This window comes from Nicotiana tabacum, chromosome 22 (assembly GCF_000715075.1).
Source record: "Nicotiana tabacum cultivar K326 chromosome 22, ASM71507v2, whole genome shotgun sequence".
Taxonomy (NCBI): domain Eukaryota; kingdom Viridiplantae; phylum Streptophyta; class Magnoliopsida; order Solanales; family Solanaceae; genus Nicotiana; species Nicotiana tabacum.
In genome coordinates, this window is record NC_134101.1 from 64,710,089 (window position 1) to 64,729,898 (window position 19,810).

The 19,810-nt window shown below is 38.2% G+C and overlaps 1 protein-coding gene across 1 annotated transcript; it reads right to left on the reverse strand.

The window, feature by feature from the left end:
- Window positions 1-5,275: 5,275 nt before the first annotated feature.
- Window positions 5,276-5,671, reverse strand: LOC107759319 (uncharacterized). Its single transcript, XM_016577207.1, has one exon. It carries the CDS (start codon window positions 5,669-5,671, stop codon window positions 5,276-5,278), a length of 396 nt encoding a protein of 131 aa, XP_016432693.1.
- Window positions 5,672-19,810: the final 14,139 nt, after the last annotated feature.

Here is a 19,810-nt window from a genome sequence, read left to right on the forward strand (position 1 = left end):
TTCCTGATTGTCAGACATGGTGGAGTGTAGTTAGTTGAAAAAGAGAGTTTGAAGAAGGGAAAGGGAAATTTTGGATTCTTGATGTGAACAGTTCTGAAAGTGACTGTGAATGGATTTATTTAAGAGGGGTGAGAGACTGGTGGGGTATCAATTTTGGGTAATCGGGTCGCTTCATAAAGAGTGAGACGTTTGGGTTCAAGAAGTAAAAAAGAGGAAACTGACAATTTAATGACTTGGCATCATTTCAGCCGTTTAAAAAATTATGTATGAGAGTACAGAGGAACTACTAATCTGTGTCAAAGGAACCAGGTTCCCTGACTAAGTTTGAAAATGTAAGCCTCATCCTTTGACCAACGTGCAATGCATTTGCTACTTGTTTGCTCTGTAATTGTCATGCGTGTCTACCTGTAATGGTATAAAGGTGAGTTAGACTGTGCTAGAAAACACTTTTTAGGTATTTTACCTGTATATCTTTTTCGTAGCCAATCATCGAGGGACCGGGTCCTTAGCTTGATTTCATCAACCCTAGTGCCAAGCGATTCTTTTTAAAATTCTCCCTGCTCAGTGCTTTGGTGAATATGTCTGCAATTTGATCTTCTGTGCTGCAAAATTTCATGCAGATGAGCCCTTTTTCAACGTTATCTCTGAGGAAGTAGTGTCATACATCAATGTACTTTGTTCTCTTATATTGAACTGGATTCTTGGCCATGTTGAGAGCACTAGTGTTGTCATATAGTAAGGGCACATAGTCAGAGAATACACCAAAATCTTCCAGTTGCTGCTTGATCCATAACAATTGAGCGCAGCAAGAGGCAGCTGCTACATACTCAGCTTCAACAGTTGAAAGGGCCACTGAGTTTTGCTTTCTTGTACCCCATAAGATCATACATGATCCCCAAAAATCTGCCATACCAGAAGTGCTTTTCCTATCTACCAAATATTCAGCATAATCAACATCAACGTATCCGATTAAATCAAAGGGATAGTAGAGAACCAGGTCCTGTGTGCCTTTGAGATACCTCAGAATTCTTTTGGCAGCCTTCAGATGGGATTCCTTTGGATTGGACTGAAACCTGGCACAGAGTCCCACACTAAAAACAATATCTGGTCTGCTTGTTGTGAGATATAGAAGTGATCCTATGATACCTCTATACATAGTTTTATTCACAGGAGAACTAGGTTCATCCATGTCTAGACGAGTAGCAGTGGCTATAAGAGTATCAATGATCTTTGATCCTTCCATATCAAATCTCTTCAGAAGCTCCTTGATGTACTTCTGCTGACTTATCATTGTCCCTCAGTAGTTTTCTTAACTTGCAGTCCCAAGAAGAAATTTAATTCCCCCATCATACTCATCTCAAACTCACTTCCCATAAGTTTTGCGAATTCCTCACGAAATGAATAATTAGTTGCTCCGAAGATGATGTCATTAACATAGACATACACAATGAGCAGGTTCCTCCCTTATTTCTTCAGAAATAAGGTGTTGTCAATTTTTCCTCTTGTAAAGCCATTTTCTAGAAGAAATTTGGACAATTCATACCAAGTACGAGGAGCCTGCTTTAGCCCATACAATGCTTTGTCAAGTTTAAAAATATTCTCGGGATGTTCATGATTCTCAAATCTAGGGGGTTGCTTGATAAAGACTTCTTCCTTTGGAAAGCCATTCAGAAATGTACTTTTGACATCCATTTGAAACAATTTGAATTCCATGTGAGACGCAAAGGCAATGGGGATTCTGATTCCCTCCATTCGATCAACTGGAGCAAATGTTTCATCATAGTCAATCCCTTCTTCCTGATTATAACCTTGAACTACCAGCCTTGCCTTGTTTCTGATTGTGTTTCCAAACTCATCAAGTTTGTTTCTGAATACCCACATGGTTTTTATAACAGTTCTGTCAGCAAGTTATGGAACCAGGTTCCATACACTGTTCATCTTAAATTGATGAAGTTCTTCTTGCATAGCTGTAATCCAATCAGTATATTTTAATGCTTCCTTGATATTCTTGGGCTCAAGTTGAGAGAGAAAGGCTAAGAAGGCAAGCGTGTTTCTTGCCATTGATCTGGTTTGAATTCCTGAATCAAAGGGATTGATCATATTTTCAAGAGGATGTGAGCTTTTGTGTTTCTAGTTAGACACATGAACCTCGTTGTGAGATGGTCCAGGCGTTTCTGATTGTGACTCTCTCTTTGTATGTGGAGTTCCTCGAACTGCGTCAGCAACTCTATTTTCAGCTTCAGTTGTTGTGATTGAGGAACTTGGTTCCTCCCCATAAGTTTGAAAAATAACTGTACCATCATCATTTGATTCCTTGACGTGATTCATCATGTCAGCTTTTCCATTTGCCATGACAATGACTTCACCAGGGACAGTTAACTATTCTCCCTCTTGATCAATCTTATCATATGAATCCTTCCCACACCAGTGATGAGTTTCATCAAAGATTACATGTATACTTTCCTCCACACATTGAGTTCTCATGTTATATACTTTGAAAGCTTTGCTTTGTGACGAATAGCCCAGAAAGATTCCTTCATCACTTTTGGCATCAAACTTTCCAAGTGCTTCCTTACCATTGTTGAGGACAAAACACTTGCAGCCAAATGTACTTAGATGTGTCACCTTCGGCTTCCTCCCATTCAGCAGTTCATATGAAGTTTTGTTCAAAAGGGACCTGATCATGCACCTGTTCACCAAGTAGCATGCAATGTTGATAGCTTCTGCCCAGAAATTTTTTGCAATGCCGCTATCAATCAACATTGTTCTTGCCATGTCTTCAAGAGTCTTATTCTTCCTCTCCACCACACCATTTTGTTGAGGTGTTCTTAAAGCTGAAAAATTATGAGTGATGCCATTTTCAGCATAGAATTCATCGAATTTGCCATTGTCAAACTCTATGCCATGATCCGACCTGATACTTATTATATTATGGCTCATCTTCACTTGGATATTTTTTACAAATGCAACAAATACTTTAAATGTTTCATCTTTGGACCTGAGAAACAGAGTCCAAGTGAATCTGGAATAGTCATCCACAATGACAAAGATGTACTTCCTTCCTCCTCTACTTGGCACTCTCATAGGTCCACATAGATCCATGTGAAGGAGATCAAGTGGCCTTGAGGTACTGACTTCCTTTTTGGGCTTGAAAGATGATTTGACTCACTTTCCTTTTACACATGCATCGCACACCTTGTGATCCTTGAAGCTTGAGTTGGGGCAGGCCACGAACCAGGTCCTTCTTGACTAACTTGTTCAGCAACATGAAGCTTGCATGACCCAATCTTCGGTGCCATAGTTCAGCATCATCATCTACAGCACTCAGACAACTGAGATCTCCATTTTGCAGATATTCAAAGTCAGCAACATAGATGTTTTTATATCTTTTGGCCACCAAAACCACCTCACTAGTCACAAGATTTGTGACCGTGCATATTTTTGACACAAATTCTACCTTGTTTCCCTTGTCACAGATTTGGGAGACACTTAGCAAGCTGTACTTCAACCCATTAATGTAGTATACATTTTCAATTGAGTGAGAAAGAGACTTCCCAATCCTTCCAACTCCCAAAATGTATCCCTTTTACCGTTACCAAAGGATACACTCCCTCCTTGTAGGGCTTTGAGTGAAAAGAAATCATTTGTGCTTCCAGTCATGTGCTTCGAGTAACCACTATCCATGTATCATTGGCTGTTCCCTTTCACTGCTCCCCGCACAAGGAAATAAAGGGTTAGACTTAGGAACCCAAACAAGTTTGGGTCCCTTGTAATAAGGAAAGGGATGAATCATGACCTTTTGTCCAAGAAGGCATCACATGTGTTTTATATAAGGGACCAGGTTCTCTAGCAATGGTTACCCCTTTTTTTGCAAAAACTTTATTTTTCTATTGAGACTGAAATATGGCCTTACAGGTTTCCTTAAAGTGCCCAGTATTACCACAGTGAGTGCAAAACCAGTTATCAGGTACAGTAACATACTTGCTATGATAGTTGTAAGGAGTCTTTTCCCTTTGGAACCATATCCCTTGCTTGTTTCCTCCCATTGTTTTTATACAAGGTAGTGATGGCATCAGAGGATCAGGTCCACTTAAGTGATTTTTCTAAATCACTCTTAACCCTACCTAGATCTTTCTGAAGTTGCTTGTTTTTTTTCAAGCTCAACACACATACTAGATTTTACTGATTTTAACTCGTCTTCAATCCTAAGATGTTCCACACTTGCAACCTCCTTTCCCTTTCGAGTAATGTCATGACTGCCTTCTGCTTTTTGCTCATCAATTATTTCCTTTAGGTCTACTACTACCACTAATAGGTTATCTCTCTCATGCTCTACGATAGCTACTTTCTCAGTTAAGGCTTCTTTCTCTTCTTTAAGACTTTCGATAGTCTCTTTTAGATCAATCACAACAACTATTAGGTCATATATTTCATGTTCTAAGTTTGCAATTATTTCAGTTAGGGAATCTTTTTCCTTTTTTAAACTCTTAGTGGTTTCTTTTAAGTCCACCACAACAACTACTAGATTATCTCTCTCATGTTCTACTTCTCCTAGTTCCATATTTAAAGCATTTTTATCATTTATAAGATTATGGTAAGCATCAATTAAAATATTTTCCAAGGATATAAGCTTTTTTGGAGAGTAAGACTTCATATTTCTTTGAATATCTAGAAAGTTTACCTCATCATCATCATCTTCGTCATCAACAGATTGTGCCATCAAGGCAAAGATGGAGTCATATTCAGTTGCTTCATTTTCTACTGTCATCATGGAGTTGTCACCTTTGTCATGATCTTCGTTCGATTCATTGGAGGAGTCTCCCCATGCATCAAGAGCTTGTTTTATAACGTTGTCGGCAACATCTTTCCTTTTGAATCGTTTGTCAGGAACCTGGTTCCTCTTAGCTGCCTTGTCTGAGTTGTGCTTGTACTGATCTTGCTTGAGGAGAGGACAATCTTTGATGAAGTGCCCTGACTTCCCACACTTATGACATAAGTCATAGCCTCTTGGCTTGCTGGAGCTTCCCCGCTTTGGAATACCTCTATTTCTGCGAACCATTTTCTGAAATCTCTTTATCAAGTAAGCCATATCAGTATCTTTACCATTTGATTCATTGTTGTCTGTCTTGAGGACCAGGTTCTTTTCCCTCTTGGGCTCTCTTCTCTTGTTATCCTTCTTCTTCTTCATTTCGTACGTCTTCAGATTCCCAACGAGCTCGTCGATGGTCAGCTTCTCTAGATCCTTTGCCTCCGTGATAGCATTTACTTTGCTTTTTCAGGAACTGGGTAATACACTCAGTATTTTCCTGACAAGTTTATTCCTTGGAATGATTTCTCCCAGAGAATGGAGCTTATTGATGATGGAGGTGAAGCGAGTGTGCATGTCCTGGATGGACTCGTCGTCCTTCATCCTGAAGAGCTCGTACTCTGTGGTAAGCATGTCAATCTTTGACTGCTTGACTTGAGTTGTCCCTTCATGAGATGTTTGGAGAGCTTCCCAAATCACCTTAGGAGATTGACATGCTGAGATCCTGTTGTATTCATCTTGTCCAATATCACAGATAAGAATTTTCTTTGCTCGGAAGTTCTTCTCTATGGCCTTGCAATCAGCATCAATGAATTCTTTTCTTGTTTTGGGAACTGTTACTGCTGGGTCACTAATGGTCTTCATAGGGACGAAGGGTCCATCGCATATAATGTCCAGAGCTCTGAATCTTCAGCCATGATGAAATCATGCATCCTTGTCTTCCACCATCCATAGTATTGGTCGTTGAACCTTGGTGGTTTGTAGGTAGATTGACCTTCTTCAAAGTTTGGTGGAACAGCCGTGGGGATCCTTTCTAGGTGTTAGCCTGATAAAAAGAACCTGCTCTGATACCAATTTATAGAAACTAAGGGTCCACGAAACTATATAGAGAACCAGGTTCTTTATAAGTTCCCACAGAACACACATACACAGCAGTAAGTAAACGATACAGTAGAATTTTACGTGAAAAATTCTCAGCTCACGGGATTAAAAACCAGGACCTACCCTTGTAAGATTTCAACTTCACTACTGAGCAAACTTTAGATTACAACCTCTTGTAACCTAGGAATTGACTCCTTAATCCCTTACTAACTTGTAACAACTCTATTACAAGCCACTTTGTAATAGCTCTATTATAAGTCATCACTTACAGCTCGACTAAACCTAGCCAAGACACAAACACAGAGTTTATGATTAAACAAAAGTTTCCTACACAATTGCTTCTAACTAAGCTAACTAGGAATTACAAGTAAGAAGCTTTAACAAAGGTACAATACAACTAAGGACATGTGATGACTCGATATAGGGAACTGGTCCTTGTTATGTAGTTCTTTGTTCTTGAAGCACTTGAGAATCGATTGTTGGATTGATGCACAGACTTGAGAGAAAGCTAGATTGATTCTTCAAAATGTTCAAGTGATGTTTTGTCTTTGGTTAATGTTAATATAACATTGGTAACATCACTTGAATGATGCAAGCTTGTTTGGTACAAGAGCATTCCCAATGAAATTGACTATTGCACTGTTTTGCACTGTTGTGTGTGCAGGCGGCAACTTTACAACTGTTGGGGAGTTGACTGGTACGGTCACCAAGAAAACTGATGTTCATCTGTTCCCTCTGTTGTTTCTCTGAATTTGAAGAGTTTAACTATATCCCCGACTTTGAGACTTGTTGATCTTAAGTACTTGAGGATGTGTAACAGGTTCCTTATCTAGTTCTTAGCATTAAGTTTGTTAGATCATCAAAACATAACAGGGATGCATAGAGCCTATCAGGTAGGCATCAAAAGTCACAGCATAGCTTCACATAGCAAATGAATGAACCTTTGCCTTCTGAGATGACTGGCGAATCTGCAACTTCTGTACAGGAGATTTGTATCTCAATAGTAAAGTCTGATATGAGATTAGAGACACAAGATCAAATATTGCAGGAAGTTGCTACTCCTGAAATGGAGGATGATTTACTCTTCTTTGATGAACAGAGACAGAGAGATCCTCAAGTAATTACTGAAAAATCCATCCTCTACTTTCACTCCTTAGCTCTGGCCAAGGGCTATCCGCTGCTCACTGACATTGTTGGGCCTACTGAAGCCAACATGCAAATTGTAGACAGGAGAGCTGATTCCAAATTACAACTAGGGCTGTCAAATTTGGCCCAAGCCCAAATGACCCGCCTAACCCGCTCAAGGTTAGGCTTGTTATTAAACTCAACCCATTTAAAATTGGGTTTATTTTTAACCCAAATCGATCTATAAGTAATTTTGCCAAAATATCTTAGAAATAAATTTACTTTTTTGTTTGATATATTATATATAACCATAACAAAAGAAAAAAAGTCTTATTTAGTAAATATACAATTCATAAGAAAATAATATATATTAATTAAAGTTTGATAAGAATTGGGTGAGTTGAGTTATGACCCAAATTTTAGCGAATCTTAGCCCAAGTAACTTTTGGGCGGGTCATTTGACCCGTCCAAAATTGGCCCAACCCGCCCATTTGACACCTCTAAATTTACAACCTTCTAGTATTAGACCACTACTAAGATCATACTCTAACAATGTTATCAACTGGGTGGCGAATTTGGAAAGGATTGAATTGATGAAAGTTATTGTCTAATATCTAATGAAGGTAAAATGATGCATCTGGAAACATTTGAAGGTGAATCTGCTTGTGTGGACCATAGTACTACTATAGATACAAGGGAGAACAATTTAATTTCTAATATTTTCTCTATGGATTTTGATCCATGGGGTGAGTCATTATCTTCTACTCGGAACTTGGCCAAGTTGTTGGGTGAAACTGAGAATCAACAAGGGTCTCTTAAAGATTCAAGTTCAAAAAAGTTTCAAAACAACAATCAATCAATGTTTTCTTTTTCATGTGCACCCGTCAACTGATTTTCAATCATCACATGGTTACATTGAGCAAAGTCTTGATTGTCATTCTCGCGCACATGATCTATTAAATAACAGGAGCTATCGACCTGATAGTTTTGATGCTCGGAATGGTTTCTCTGTAGCTAATAAAAAGGATAGTAATGGTTTTTCGAACTGTTATTCTCATCTCTCTTCCAACAAGCTATAAGGTCAGTTTATTACTCATCCTTATATTTAGTTTTCTATATGCATCTTTTATTTTTCGGAATTTAATTTGAAGTAGGTTATCCCCGAAAAAGAGAAGTTTGAAGTGCCTCTGGTTTAATATTTTGTGGTGGATTATTAAAAGAGTGTCAGCACCTCCCGGATTTTCAGCACCAAAGAGAGCACCACCCCCAGGGTGGGGTTCACTTCTCATCAGAGAATGGAACAACATATTGACTCTCTCTGGTAAGTAATTCTGGCTTTTCGGTTTTTCTACCCTGTTGGACATGTCTCTGATACTTAAATATCGTTTTTATTTTGCAGGCCACATGCTTGAGACACCCTTCTTTCGCAATCAATTTCAGACTCCTTCAATTGGAAATATTGAGTTTATGGATCCTGCAATTTTGGCAGGGAGGGTTCAAAATGGCCTTAATATATCTAACTTAGACTGTCTCCAAGTTTTCCTCCAATGTTAAGTACTACTGAAAATGAGGCAAGACTTCAATTACTGATGCAAAGATCTCTATCTCCACATGAGAATCAGAGATTTGTTGATGTGAGGGATAACTTTTCTCCATTCACGAATGATTATGGATTTTCCTCCAGGGTTGTTGAGAAAACTCTGGCCAACATTCTGTCCACATTTTCACATCTCAGTTTTACTCAGAGTAGTAACTCTGTCATGTCAAATGGCCAGTGGGATGGGTGAAATCGTGTTCAGAGTGGAAATAATTTCCTTCGAAACATGACAGAGTGACATTCTGGAAGGCGAATCTGATTTAAGATTGTCTGATTGAAGCTGCTTTCAGATTGGTGAAGGATCAAAGACTCTAAAACGGGGTGTCCAAGAACCAATAGGTGAGCACTTCCCAACTGAGTTTACTAACTTGTCGATAGTATGGACAAGTTTACGCAAATAAGAACACTTTCTAGTATCATAAATAAAGTAGGGTGGCAGAACCAGCAATCTGCAGTACATACAGTGGTTTTTCCAATCATGACTTAGATCTTTATCATGAATTTTTCTGTGAATGTATCTCAGCTTGACTGATTTTACCTTAGATATATCCTGAAAACGTCCCTAGTGGGGTGGCCTATGGACTAAAGAGTTGGTGACAAACCTAGCAGAGGCTATGCTAGTTAAATTCTCCCTTTCTAAACCCTGGTGGGAAGAGTTACCCGATATATGTGCTGGTGGAAAGGTAGCAGGTGTAGGGTAGTTTAAATTGAGGCGTGTGCGAGCTGACTTAGAGTTATTTGAAAAAAGAAAAAAGATGTGCGGTGAAATCTTGTTGGTCTTAAGGTTGTTTTGTTTGGTTATTATGGTTGCTTTGACAATCAATTAATAAATATATAAAAAAAATAAACCCATTTCATTGAACCATTAAGGTATGTTTGCTTAGAAGTGGTGTTGGAAGATCATCCATACTAGAGCCCGTTTGGACATAAGATTTTTTTTACTTTTTTTTCTGAAATATTTTCATATTTTTTTAAAATCAGTGTTTGGCCTTAAAATTTTTAATTTTCACTTGAACATGAATTTTGAAAGTTTTCAAAAATTTAAAAAACTCCAAAAAGATATTTTATAATTTTTTCACTCAAATGACTCACAAAAATTCAAAAACAACCCAAAATTATTTTCATATCCCAACACAACTCTAGTTTTCAAATACCATTTTCACTTGAAAACAAATTCATTTATTTTGGGATTTTACAAATTCTTATGTCCAAACGCCCACTAAGATTATTTCATAACCATGTCGACCTATTTAATTATTTGATAAGCTTGAGAGAGATTAGTTCCCTCTATTTCACTGACTCTTCTACTGAGTGTTGTGCGACATGGTTGCCTGAAACTGTTGTTTTTCAATTTCACGATTGGAATGTTATTCATGTTTGATTATGTCTATTCATATGCATTAATTGCTATCTTGCCTTTTATGATTCCATTTCCAGGTTGTTGGCCCAAGTGAAGTTTTGTTTTGAAGATTAACAAAGGAAGCTCAGGTATAAATCGGGTCCATCCCCTGTGTACACAGACACGGGCAGATTCGAGCATGAGGAATGCACGTGAAGGAGATAAGCTTAACTTGTTATATCTGATATATCCTGATCGAAAAGGTTGCATATTTGATAAGGAGAAGGACTCCTTACTCAAAGAGAACACTATCCAAGATAATGGAGGAGTTAGAAGTTGAGGATAACCATAACTCTTCCACCAAGGAAGAGTAACATTAGAACTCTAGTTGTTTCTTATTCTACTAACTCTATATATTGCATGGTGTTCTCATTCTACATGCACGCACAAAAGCAGAAGTTAAACGTGAGTTGAGAGCAAAATAGCAACGCATTTTGCAAGCAATTCTTGTGTGATTCAAGTCTGCGAACCTGAAGCTACATGAACAAGATTGAAGTAGCAGTTCCAAGTGTTTGTCTTTTATTCTAGTTCAATTGTATTAGGTGATTTTCAAATCGTACCTTTTAGCTTTATCTAGAAGCAATTGTAATAGGTACTCTGAGTATTCAAGTTAGAGTTAACTTGAAGTTGTCGCAACAGTTAGAGGCTGGTTGCCACAACGGGATTAGAGGTAATCCTTAGGTTTACAAAGAGTCTTTGTAAATGCTGTTTTGGCTCAGTGATTTAGTGAAGTGTTGGAAAAAATCCTACTGAGTAGTAGGTCATGGGTTTTTCACCTTTTGAGCCGAGTGTTTTCCACGTAAAAATACTTATGTTCTTTATTTTTCGCATTTACTATTTGAGCAACAGTAGGTTAAGAAACGCTTAGAAGAACCAGGTCCTTCTATAATCAGTACACGCAAAAATTGGACACCATACAAATAACTCCCCCTCTTGTGTCGCATTGACATATAAAATATCAATTGGTATCGGAATAGGTTAACCTTGAAGAGGCTAATACCTTAGGAGAAGATCAAGATGACTGCACCACCTGGAAACTGGAAAGGTCAATCCACTGCTAGGCCACCACTCTTCAACGGCCAGTACTACCCCTGGTGGAAAACAGGATGAGAGATCACATCATAAGATAAGACTATGAGCTATGGGACATTGTCACAGATGGCCCACTGTCTACCATGAAGATAAATGCTGAAGGAGTAGAGGTACCAAAGACAAGAGCAGATTGCACAACTGAGGACTTGAAGAAATTGGAGAAGAATGTCAAAGCCAAGAAGTGGCTTGTTTGTGGACTTGGTCCAGATGAGTATAGCAGAATCCAAAGTTGTACCACTACCAAGGAAATCTGGGACACTCTGCATTGGCTCACGAAGGAACACCTCGGGTGAAAAGGTCCAGAGAAACTCTACTGTATTCTCAATATGAGAACTTTACTATGAAGGAAGGAGAAACCATTCAAGAGATGTATACCAGGTTCACTACATTGACATATGAACTAAAGTCTCTTGGAAGGATTATTTCTGAAGAAGATAGAGTCGAGAAAATATTGACAAGGGTTCTGCCTGTTACTTGAGAGAGCAAAATTACTGTCATTCAGGAATCAAAAAACATTGCAACCCTCCCACCGGATGAATTAATTGAAAATCTCACTGCTTATGAACTTAGGAGACAAACCATGAAAATGGATATACCAAAGAAGGAAAGGAGCCTGGCACTTAGAATCACTGAAGGTTTTGATCTTGAAGATAATGAAATGACTATGATCACTAAGGATTTCAAGAAATACTTGAGAAGAGGAAAATGTCCTTCAAGAAATGGAAGCTATAGTAAATCAAAAGTTCCTAAGAAGTAAACCAATTATTGATGCTACAAGTGTGGAAAGACTGATCACCACATTAAAAACTGTCTCCAATGGGAAATTGAATAGACGAAGGAAATAACCGAACGAAGGAATGTTCAACCCAAGAAAAGCAAAGGATCAACCAAGTCTATGGTCGCTGCTTGGGGAGAAAACTCAGATGATGATGATGGGGATGAACAAGCACTTATGGCCATCCGAGAATCTGACGAGGAAACTGAGGTAAGTGTAATTCATCTCAAAGACAAGATTAAATTGCTGTCTAAAGAAAGGTTATCTGAGTTACTTCTAGAACTAATTGATAAATCTGAGGATGTAAACAATGAAAAGGAACAGTTGTCTAAAGAATGTGTGATTTTAAAGGCTAAGTGCAAATACCTGGAACTTAGGGTTAGTAGAACTGTAAGTGAAAATATTGTTTTGAAGAACCAGGTTTATGCACTTGACTCAACTGCCCTAGAGCTTAGATCTGAAAATCTAAAACTAAAATTAGGAACAGGTAAAAAGACAGTTGATCACACACAACTCACTCTAGAAGAAAATATAGGAAAAATGAAAGATGAGTTGTATAAAAGGGATGAGCAGGTAAGAATCCTAAAGGAGGATTTAAGCAAGGTCAAGCATGAGCTAGACAGAACTTCTAAATGGAACAGGTCATCCGATGTACTTTCATAGCTATAGGAACATCATAGTAGCAACAGAAGAGGACTTGACTTTGGGAACCTGGTACCTAAATGGGATCCTAAAAGCAAGTACCTCACACTTCTTGAGAACAAGATTTGCATACATTGTGGTAAAACAGGTCACTATAAAAGTGAATGCACTTCAAAAAAAAAAAAGGCAAGTCAAAAGAATAAAAATATTGTTCAAGGGAAAAATAGGCTACCAAGTTGGGCTAAAAAGAATTTAATTCATCATTTTGCCTATAGAAAGGGACCCAAACTAGTTTGGGTTCCTAAGACTAACCCCTGATTTCTTTTTGCAGGTCCAAGTGAAGGAGAGCAGTCAAATATGGTACATGGATAGTGGCTGCTCAAAGCACATGTCAGGAAACAAGAACCAGTTCCTTTCACTTGAAGGCCTTAAATGAGGTAATGTCTCCTTTGTAAATGGTAAGAAAGGTGAGATCATTGGGGTTGGAAAGGTAGGCAAGAATGATTCTCATTCTATTGAGAATGTCTACTTGATAGATGGACTAAAGTACACTCTAATAAGTGTATCACAACTGTGTGATAGAGGTAACATGGTAGCATTCACATCTACCAAATTCTTTGTGATAAATCTTACCACTGACAAGATAGTTTTGCAGGGAAAAAGAGGGAACAACATATATATTGTAGATCTGTCCACACTTGCAGTAAATGAACTCACTTGCATAAGAGACTTGGATATGCCAGTCTAAGTCAACTCAACAAACTTATCTTCAAGGACTTGGTGATAGGACTACTTAACATTAAGTTCAAGGAAGATAAGGTTTGTGAGGCATGTGCAAGGGGAAAGCAGGTAAGATCCTCTTTTAAAAGCAAAAAAGTGGTAAGCACCACCAAGACGATGGAACTGGTCCATATGGATCTTTGTAGACCAATAAGAACATTAAGCAGAGGTGGTAAGAGATATGTGATGGTGCTTGTTGATGATTACTCTAGGTTTACTTGGACATCATTTTTAACATCTAAAAATGAAGCATTTGACATGTTCACTTCATTTGTTATAAAAACTCAGAAATAACTAGGTAATCAACCTGCATCAATTAGGTCTGATCATGGTATTGAATTTGAGAATGCTAAATTTGATGAACATGACATAGATCATAACTTTTTTGCTCCTAGGACTCCACAACAAAATGGAGTACTTGAAAGAAAGAATAGGACACTTGATGATATGGCTAGGACTATGCTTCTTTCTAGTAAACTGCCCCATAGTTTCTGGGCAAAAGCTGTGAACACTGCATGTTACATCATAAATAGGTACATGACTAGACCTTTTGTAGAGAAGAGTCCCTATGAGTTACTTAAAGGGAGAAAGCCAAACATATTCTATCTTAGGGCATTTGGATGCAAGTGCTTTGTGCACAATAATGGTAAAGACTCCCTAGGTAAGTTTGATCCCAGAAGTGATGAGGGACTGTTCTTGGGATATTCTTAACATAGTAAAGCTTACAAGATTTATAACAAAAGAACTATGTGTGTAGAAGAAAGTATACATGTAATTTTTTATGAAACTAACATTTTTTTCTGAGAGATAGAAACATGAAGATGAAGCAATTGGGTTGGTTAGAAACTCAAATGAAACCACAGCCCAGACTGAAGCTGCACCAAAGGAAGGAACAGGTGATGGAACATGTCCTTCTACCCAGGGCAACCTGACAGGGGGAACTGAACAAAGAAGAATTGATCCTCAAACCCTGAGGGAACCTGTCCATGAACCTGTTCCTCAGCAACAAAACACTGAAGGAACATCTAAAGGAAACCAGCTGGTTGTAAAACCTTATAAGTACCAAAGTTCTCATCCCATTAAGAACATAATTACTGATCCAACCTCTGGAATCAAAACCAGATCTTCTTTGAAGAATCTTTGTGCTTTTGATGCTTTTCTATCTCTTATTGAACCTAAAAATGTTGCTGAGACTTTGTAGAATACAGACTGGGTGAATGCAATGCAAGATGAACTCAACCAATTTAAGATAATTCAAGTTTGGCATCTGGTACCAAGACCCAAGGACAGATCAATATCTGGCACAAAATAGGTCTTCAGAAACAAACTTGATAAAGATGGAATAGTTACAAGGAACAAAGCAGGATTGGTGGTTCAAACATATAGTCAAGAGGATGGCATAAACTATGATGAGACTTTTGCTCCAGTTGCAAGATTGGAAGTAATTAGACTCCTCATAACCTTTGCTGCTTACATGGAATTCACTCTCCATTAGATGGATGTCAAGAGTGCCTTCCTCAATGGCTATCTAAAGGAAGAAGTGTTTGTCAAGAAACCTCCAGGCTTTGAAAGCAAGGAATGTCTTGATCATGTGTACAAGATTAACAAGGCACTTTATAGACTCAAGCAGGCTCCAAGAGTATGGTATGAAATATTATTAAAATATTTGCTTGAGCATGGCTACAAGAGAGGTAAAATTGATAATACTTTATTCTTGAAAGAAAAAGGTAAAGATCTCTTGGTAGTTTAGATATATGTTGATGATATAATCTTTGGAGCAACCACTTATAAGTTAAGTAAAGAATTTCTAAACTAATGGGGAGTGAATTTGAAATGAGCATGATGAGTGAGCTTAATTTCTTTTTAGGTTTACAAATTAAACAAAATTCAAATGGAACTATGATCCATCGGCAGAAGTATGTAAAAGAGTTGCTTCAAAGGTTTAAAATGGAAGATTCCAAAGAAATTGACACTCCTATTGCAACAACTACAAAGTTGGATATAGATGAACCTGGTTCATCTGTTGATCAGAAGTTGTATAGGGGAATGATTGGCTCATTGTTGTATCTCACTGCTAGTAAACCTGACATTGTTTTCAGTGTAGGCCTTTGTGCAAGATTTCAGGCGAATCCAAAGGAGTCTCACTTGACTGCTCTCAAGAGGATTTTGAGATACCTAAAAGGCACCACTGACCTTTGTCTATAGTATCCAAAAGGTAGTAATTTCAATCTAGTGGAATATACTGATGCTGATTATGTAGGTTTTCTTGTGGATAGAAAGGGCACCTCAGGTATGACACATTTTCTTGGCTCATGCCTTGTGTCGTGGGCCACCAAAAAGCAAAATTATGTGGCCTTATCTACTACTAAAGCTGAGTATGTTGTTGCTGCTTCATGTTGTGCTCAATTGTTGTGGGTCAAACAATAATTAATGGACTTTGGAATTGATGTTGGTTATATCCCCATCTTTTGTGATAACACTAGTGCAATTAATATGACCAAGAACCTGGTTCATCATAAGAGAACTAAGCACATAGATGTTAGGCATCACCTTTTGAGGGACAACTATGAAAAGGGTTTGATCACTGTGGAATTTTGTACTACTGACAAGTAAATAGCTGACATCATCACAAAAGCTCTAAGTAGAGATCACTTTGAAAGGAACAAGTTAGAATTAGGGATGATTAAGATCACCTAAAAGGACCAGTTCAAAATTTCACAATTGAAAAAAAATGAAAAAAATGAATTTGTTTTGGTTAGAAAATCTGTAAATTTTGTATATAGTTAGATTAGATTTTGCTCAGTCTCATACTTTCAATAGTATACTCCTGTTCCATGTGCTAAAAAAACTCATTAATCTCTAATGATATTATCTCTATTTTCTTGAAAAATTCATACTTACATAAGAGATTTCTCAGTGAAGAACCTGGTTCATCAAGATTACTTGGTATGTATTCGACACTCTGCATAATTTGGGATAATTATATTTGGATCATGATTAAAAGAAGAGTCCCATCTAGTCCCAAATCCTTTTTGGACGTATCCGTTACAAAATGAACCAGTTCCGTTCAAAAGAACTCCTAACTGCATTAAGTGCCTAGATTCTAGGGATAGTCTTGAACGTCTTCTCAAACTGAGTTGCATTTGATTAGACTTCTTCTGCAAAAGATGTTGTTACTCAAGTGAACTCCTCCACTTTATATTGATTAGGATTCATTTGTTTCTTCACTTCTAAATTTTCACGCCGTCCAAATTCTCTCAAACTTCTCTCCTCTTCTACTCTCACACAAACTCGTTTTCTAAAGCTCCTAAACTCAGAAATGGCAAACCCTTCTGAAAATCCTTCATCCCCACCCAAGGAAACCACACCCACACCATCTATCACACCTTCAACCACACCTTCAACCACACCTCTTTCTAAGAAAGGAAGAACTAAGATGCTTGTTCGTAAGACTGTGGCTGGGAGCACATTATCTAAGAAATTAGATAAACAATTAAAGGATAGCAAGGTCTAGGAACCTCAGAAATTTGAAGACCCATTTAAGTCTGTTACTGAGGGGGGGAAGAAACAGTTTCTTCTGAGACTGAACATGTATCATCTGGCCTTAAAGTTACTCCTGAAACTATTTTTGAGGTTGCTACGAATTTGGAGAATATGTTTGTGCTGGTAGGATTCATGGCAGGTGTTGAAACTACTAAGTCTGGAAGGGTTAGTGGTAAAAATAAAAAAGGAAAAGAAAAAGAGAGTGAGGGTGCTCGGAGTACTATGAGGGGAAAGGGAAAATGAGTGGTTGGTTCTTCACCCACTCTTGTTAGTCTAACTAAAGAATCAGGTGCAATGGTTATTTGGGGTGAGGAATCTGCTAGAATAGAGGAGAGTGTGAGAAAAACAAGGGGAAGTGGGTCTGGAGAAGCTGTTGAGGGGCTGGTTCAACTTGGAAAAAATGTAGATGAACCTGTTCCATCTGAATAGGAAACTCCCGCAGACCTACTGAAAAGGGTGACTGCAAGTTACAATCCCCAGAAGAAAGGAAGTTCAGGAGTTAACACCCCTAGCACTGCTAGGGCAAACAAGAAAATGAAGATTGCCTCTTCTATCCTTGTTAAATTTCCTCCCACAAGAGGAAGAGCCATAAGAAGTCAGAAGAAGCAGAGTGAGGCTGAACTGGAGAAAGCCTTAGAAGAAAGTAAAATAAAAGTTGCTGCTAAGGGAAAGAAGAAAGTGGGTGAGCCTGTTGAGGTTTTTGAAATTGATGAGATAGACCTGGTTCTTTGAGATGAAGATGAGACAGAAGAAGTGGAGATTCTGACTTCTAAAGCTAAGAAAGCCAAGACTTCCACAAAGAAGTCTGTTTCAAAGTCAAAGTCCGCTGAACCATCCACTTTGGCTAAAAGAACCAGGTCTGCTGTGAAATCAAGAAAAATAAAAATTGTGGAGGAAGAAGAATGGAGTGGAGAGGAAGAAGAAGATGATTCTGATGCTGAGAAAGACAAGATGGTAAAATTTGGAAAGAGGACTATCTTGAAAGGCATACTCCTCAGGGACTTGGAGGAGGAAGAAATGGTGATGCTTTTGGAGAAGTTACAGTTGCAAGGATGGAAGGACATGGTCCTTCAAATGGATGGCAGGCTAGCCAGAAATGAAATTGTAGAGTTTATGGACAATTGTGAGATAAAAGATGGTAGGGTCACCAGTGTGGTAAATGCGGTGAAAGTAACTTTTGATGAGAAAGAGCTGAGAGAGATCTTGGGTGTACTTGCTGAAGGGTACAAAGATTATAAGAAACTAAAATGGCCAAGTCTAGAGAATCTCCCTACTGCCCTTGCTATTACTAGGAAATTTGGTGACAATGATGAGGAACTTGAGCCTAAGGCTATTTACAAAAGTGAGATGAAGCCACCCTCCAAAGTGTTATTCGAATTTGTAAAAAAATGTGTGCTGCTTAGGCAGGAAAGTAGGCACATTGCCACATTCATGGACCTGGTCCTTATGGGATATTTGGATAGTGGGTGGCAAATCAATTGGCCTGGGTTTATAATCCAACTTCTTGATAGGGTTCTAAATAGCACTAAGACTCATGATACCCTATGGCTTTATACTCACGGATGTACTTGCACATTTCAAGGTAACCATCAAGAAATGGGAGGTTGGTACAAGCAAAGATCATTTTGGGGCAAATACTCTGACTACTTGTGACTATGAAGTCCAAACCACTCCTAAAGAACCTGGTTCATCCAAAAAGATACCAGTGAATAGCAAAGTCCGATCCTTGGTGCAAGATAGTGGGGCTAAAGATGCTGAGATTGATAGGCTGAAGAAGAGGTTGGCAGAAGTGGAGACTGTGAGAGATGCTCTCAAAGCTGAGTTGGCAAAAGAAAAGGAGAAGAATGATGGCATTCTTCAGGATATGCTGAAACTACTCCAAGCCAAAAACCAAGAACCTGGTCCTTCCCAGCCTTAAGCCTCCTAGCCTAGTGTAGATCAACCAGTGACCCAGTTCGGGATTTTTTTGTTTCTTTTGCTTCTTTTGCTCATGTTCTAATGTTTTTATTTCTTCTTATGCTTTGTGGTAGGATCCTATCCATCAATAAAATTCAATGTCTTTTGCTCTAACTGTTTGTTTATATTTCTTAGATGGCTAATATCCTTAGATTGATATATGATAATTAATCTATGATTGCATGTGAAGTAGCTCCAGTGGCCATGAGTAATTTCTATTTAAAATCTGGTTATCCAACATTATTATGCAACTTTTCGATGATGCCAAAAGGGAGAAAACGGTTGTGCTTTCACTTTGGACAGTGATGCTTATAACCTAATGAACCTGGTCCTTGATGATAAGTGACTTTAAAAAGGTAAAATGTTCTAACATTGTATTGATGTTGGGCTGAGTTAAAACAGGGCCTAAGCTTATGAAAATCACAGAGTTTGTCATCATCAAAAGGGGGAATTTGTTGGCCCAAGTGAAGTTTTATTTTGAAGATTGACAAAGAAAGTTCAGGCATGAACTAGGTCCATCCCCTGTGTACACATACACGGGGAGATTCGAGCATGAGGAATGCACGTGAATGAGATAAGCTTAACTTGTTATATCTGATACCTCTTGATCGGAAAGGTTGCATATTTGATAAGGAGAATGACTCCTTACTTAAAGAGAACACTATCCAAGATAAGTGAGGAGTTAGAAGTTGAGGATAACTAGAACTCTTCCACTCAGGAAGAGTAGCATTAGAACTCTAGTTGTTTCTTATTCTACTAACTCTATATATTGCAGGATGTTCTCATTCTACAGGTACGCACAAAAGCAGAGTAGGTGATTTTTAAATTGTACCTTTCAGCTTTATCTAGAAGCAATTGTAATAGGTACTCTGAGTATTCAAGTTAGAGTTAACTTGAAGTTGTCGCAACAGTTAGAGGCTGGTTGCCACAACGGGATTAGAGGTAATCCTTAGGCTTACAAAGAGTCTTTGTAAATGCTGTTTTGGCTCAGTG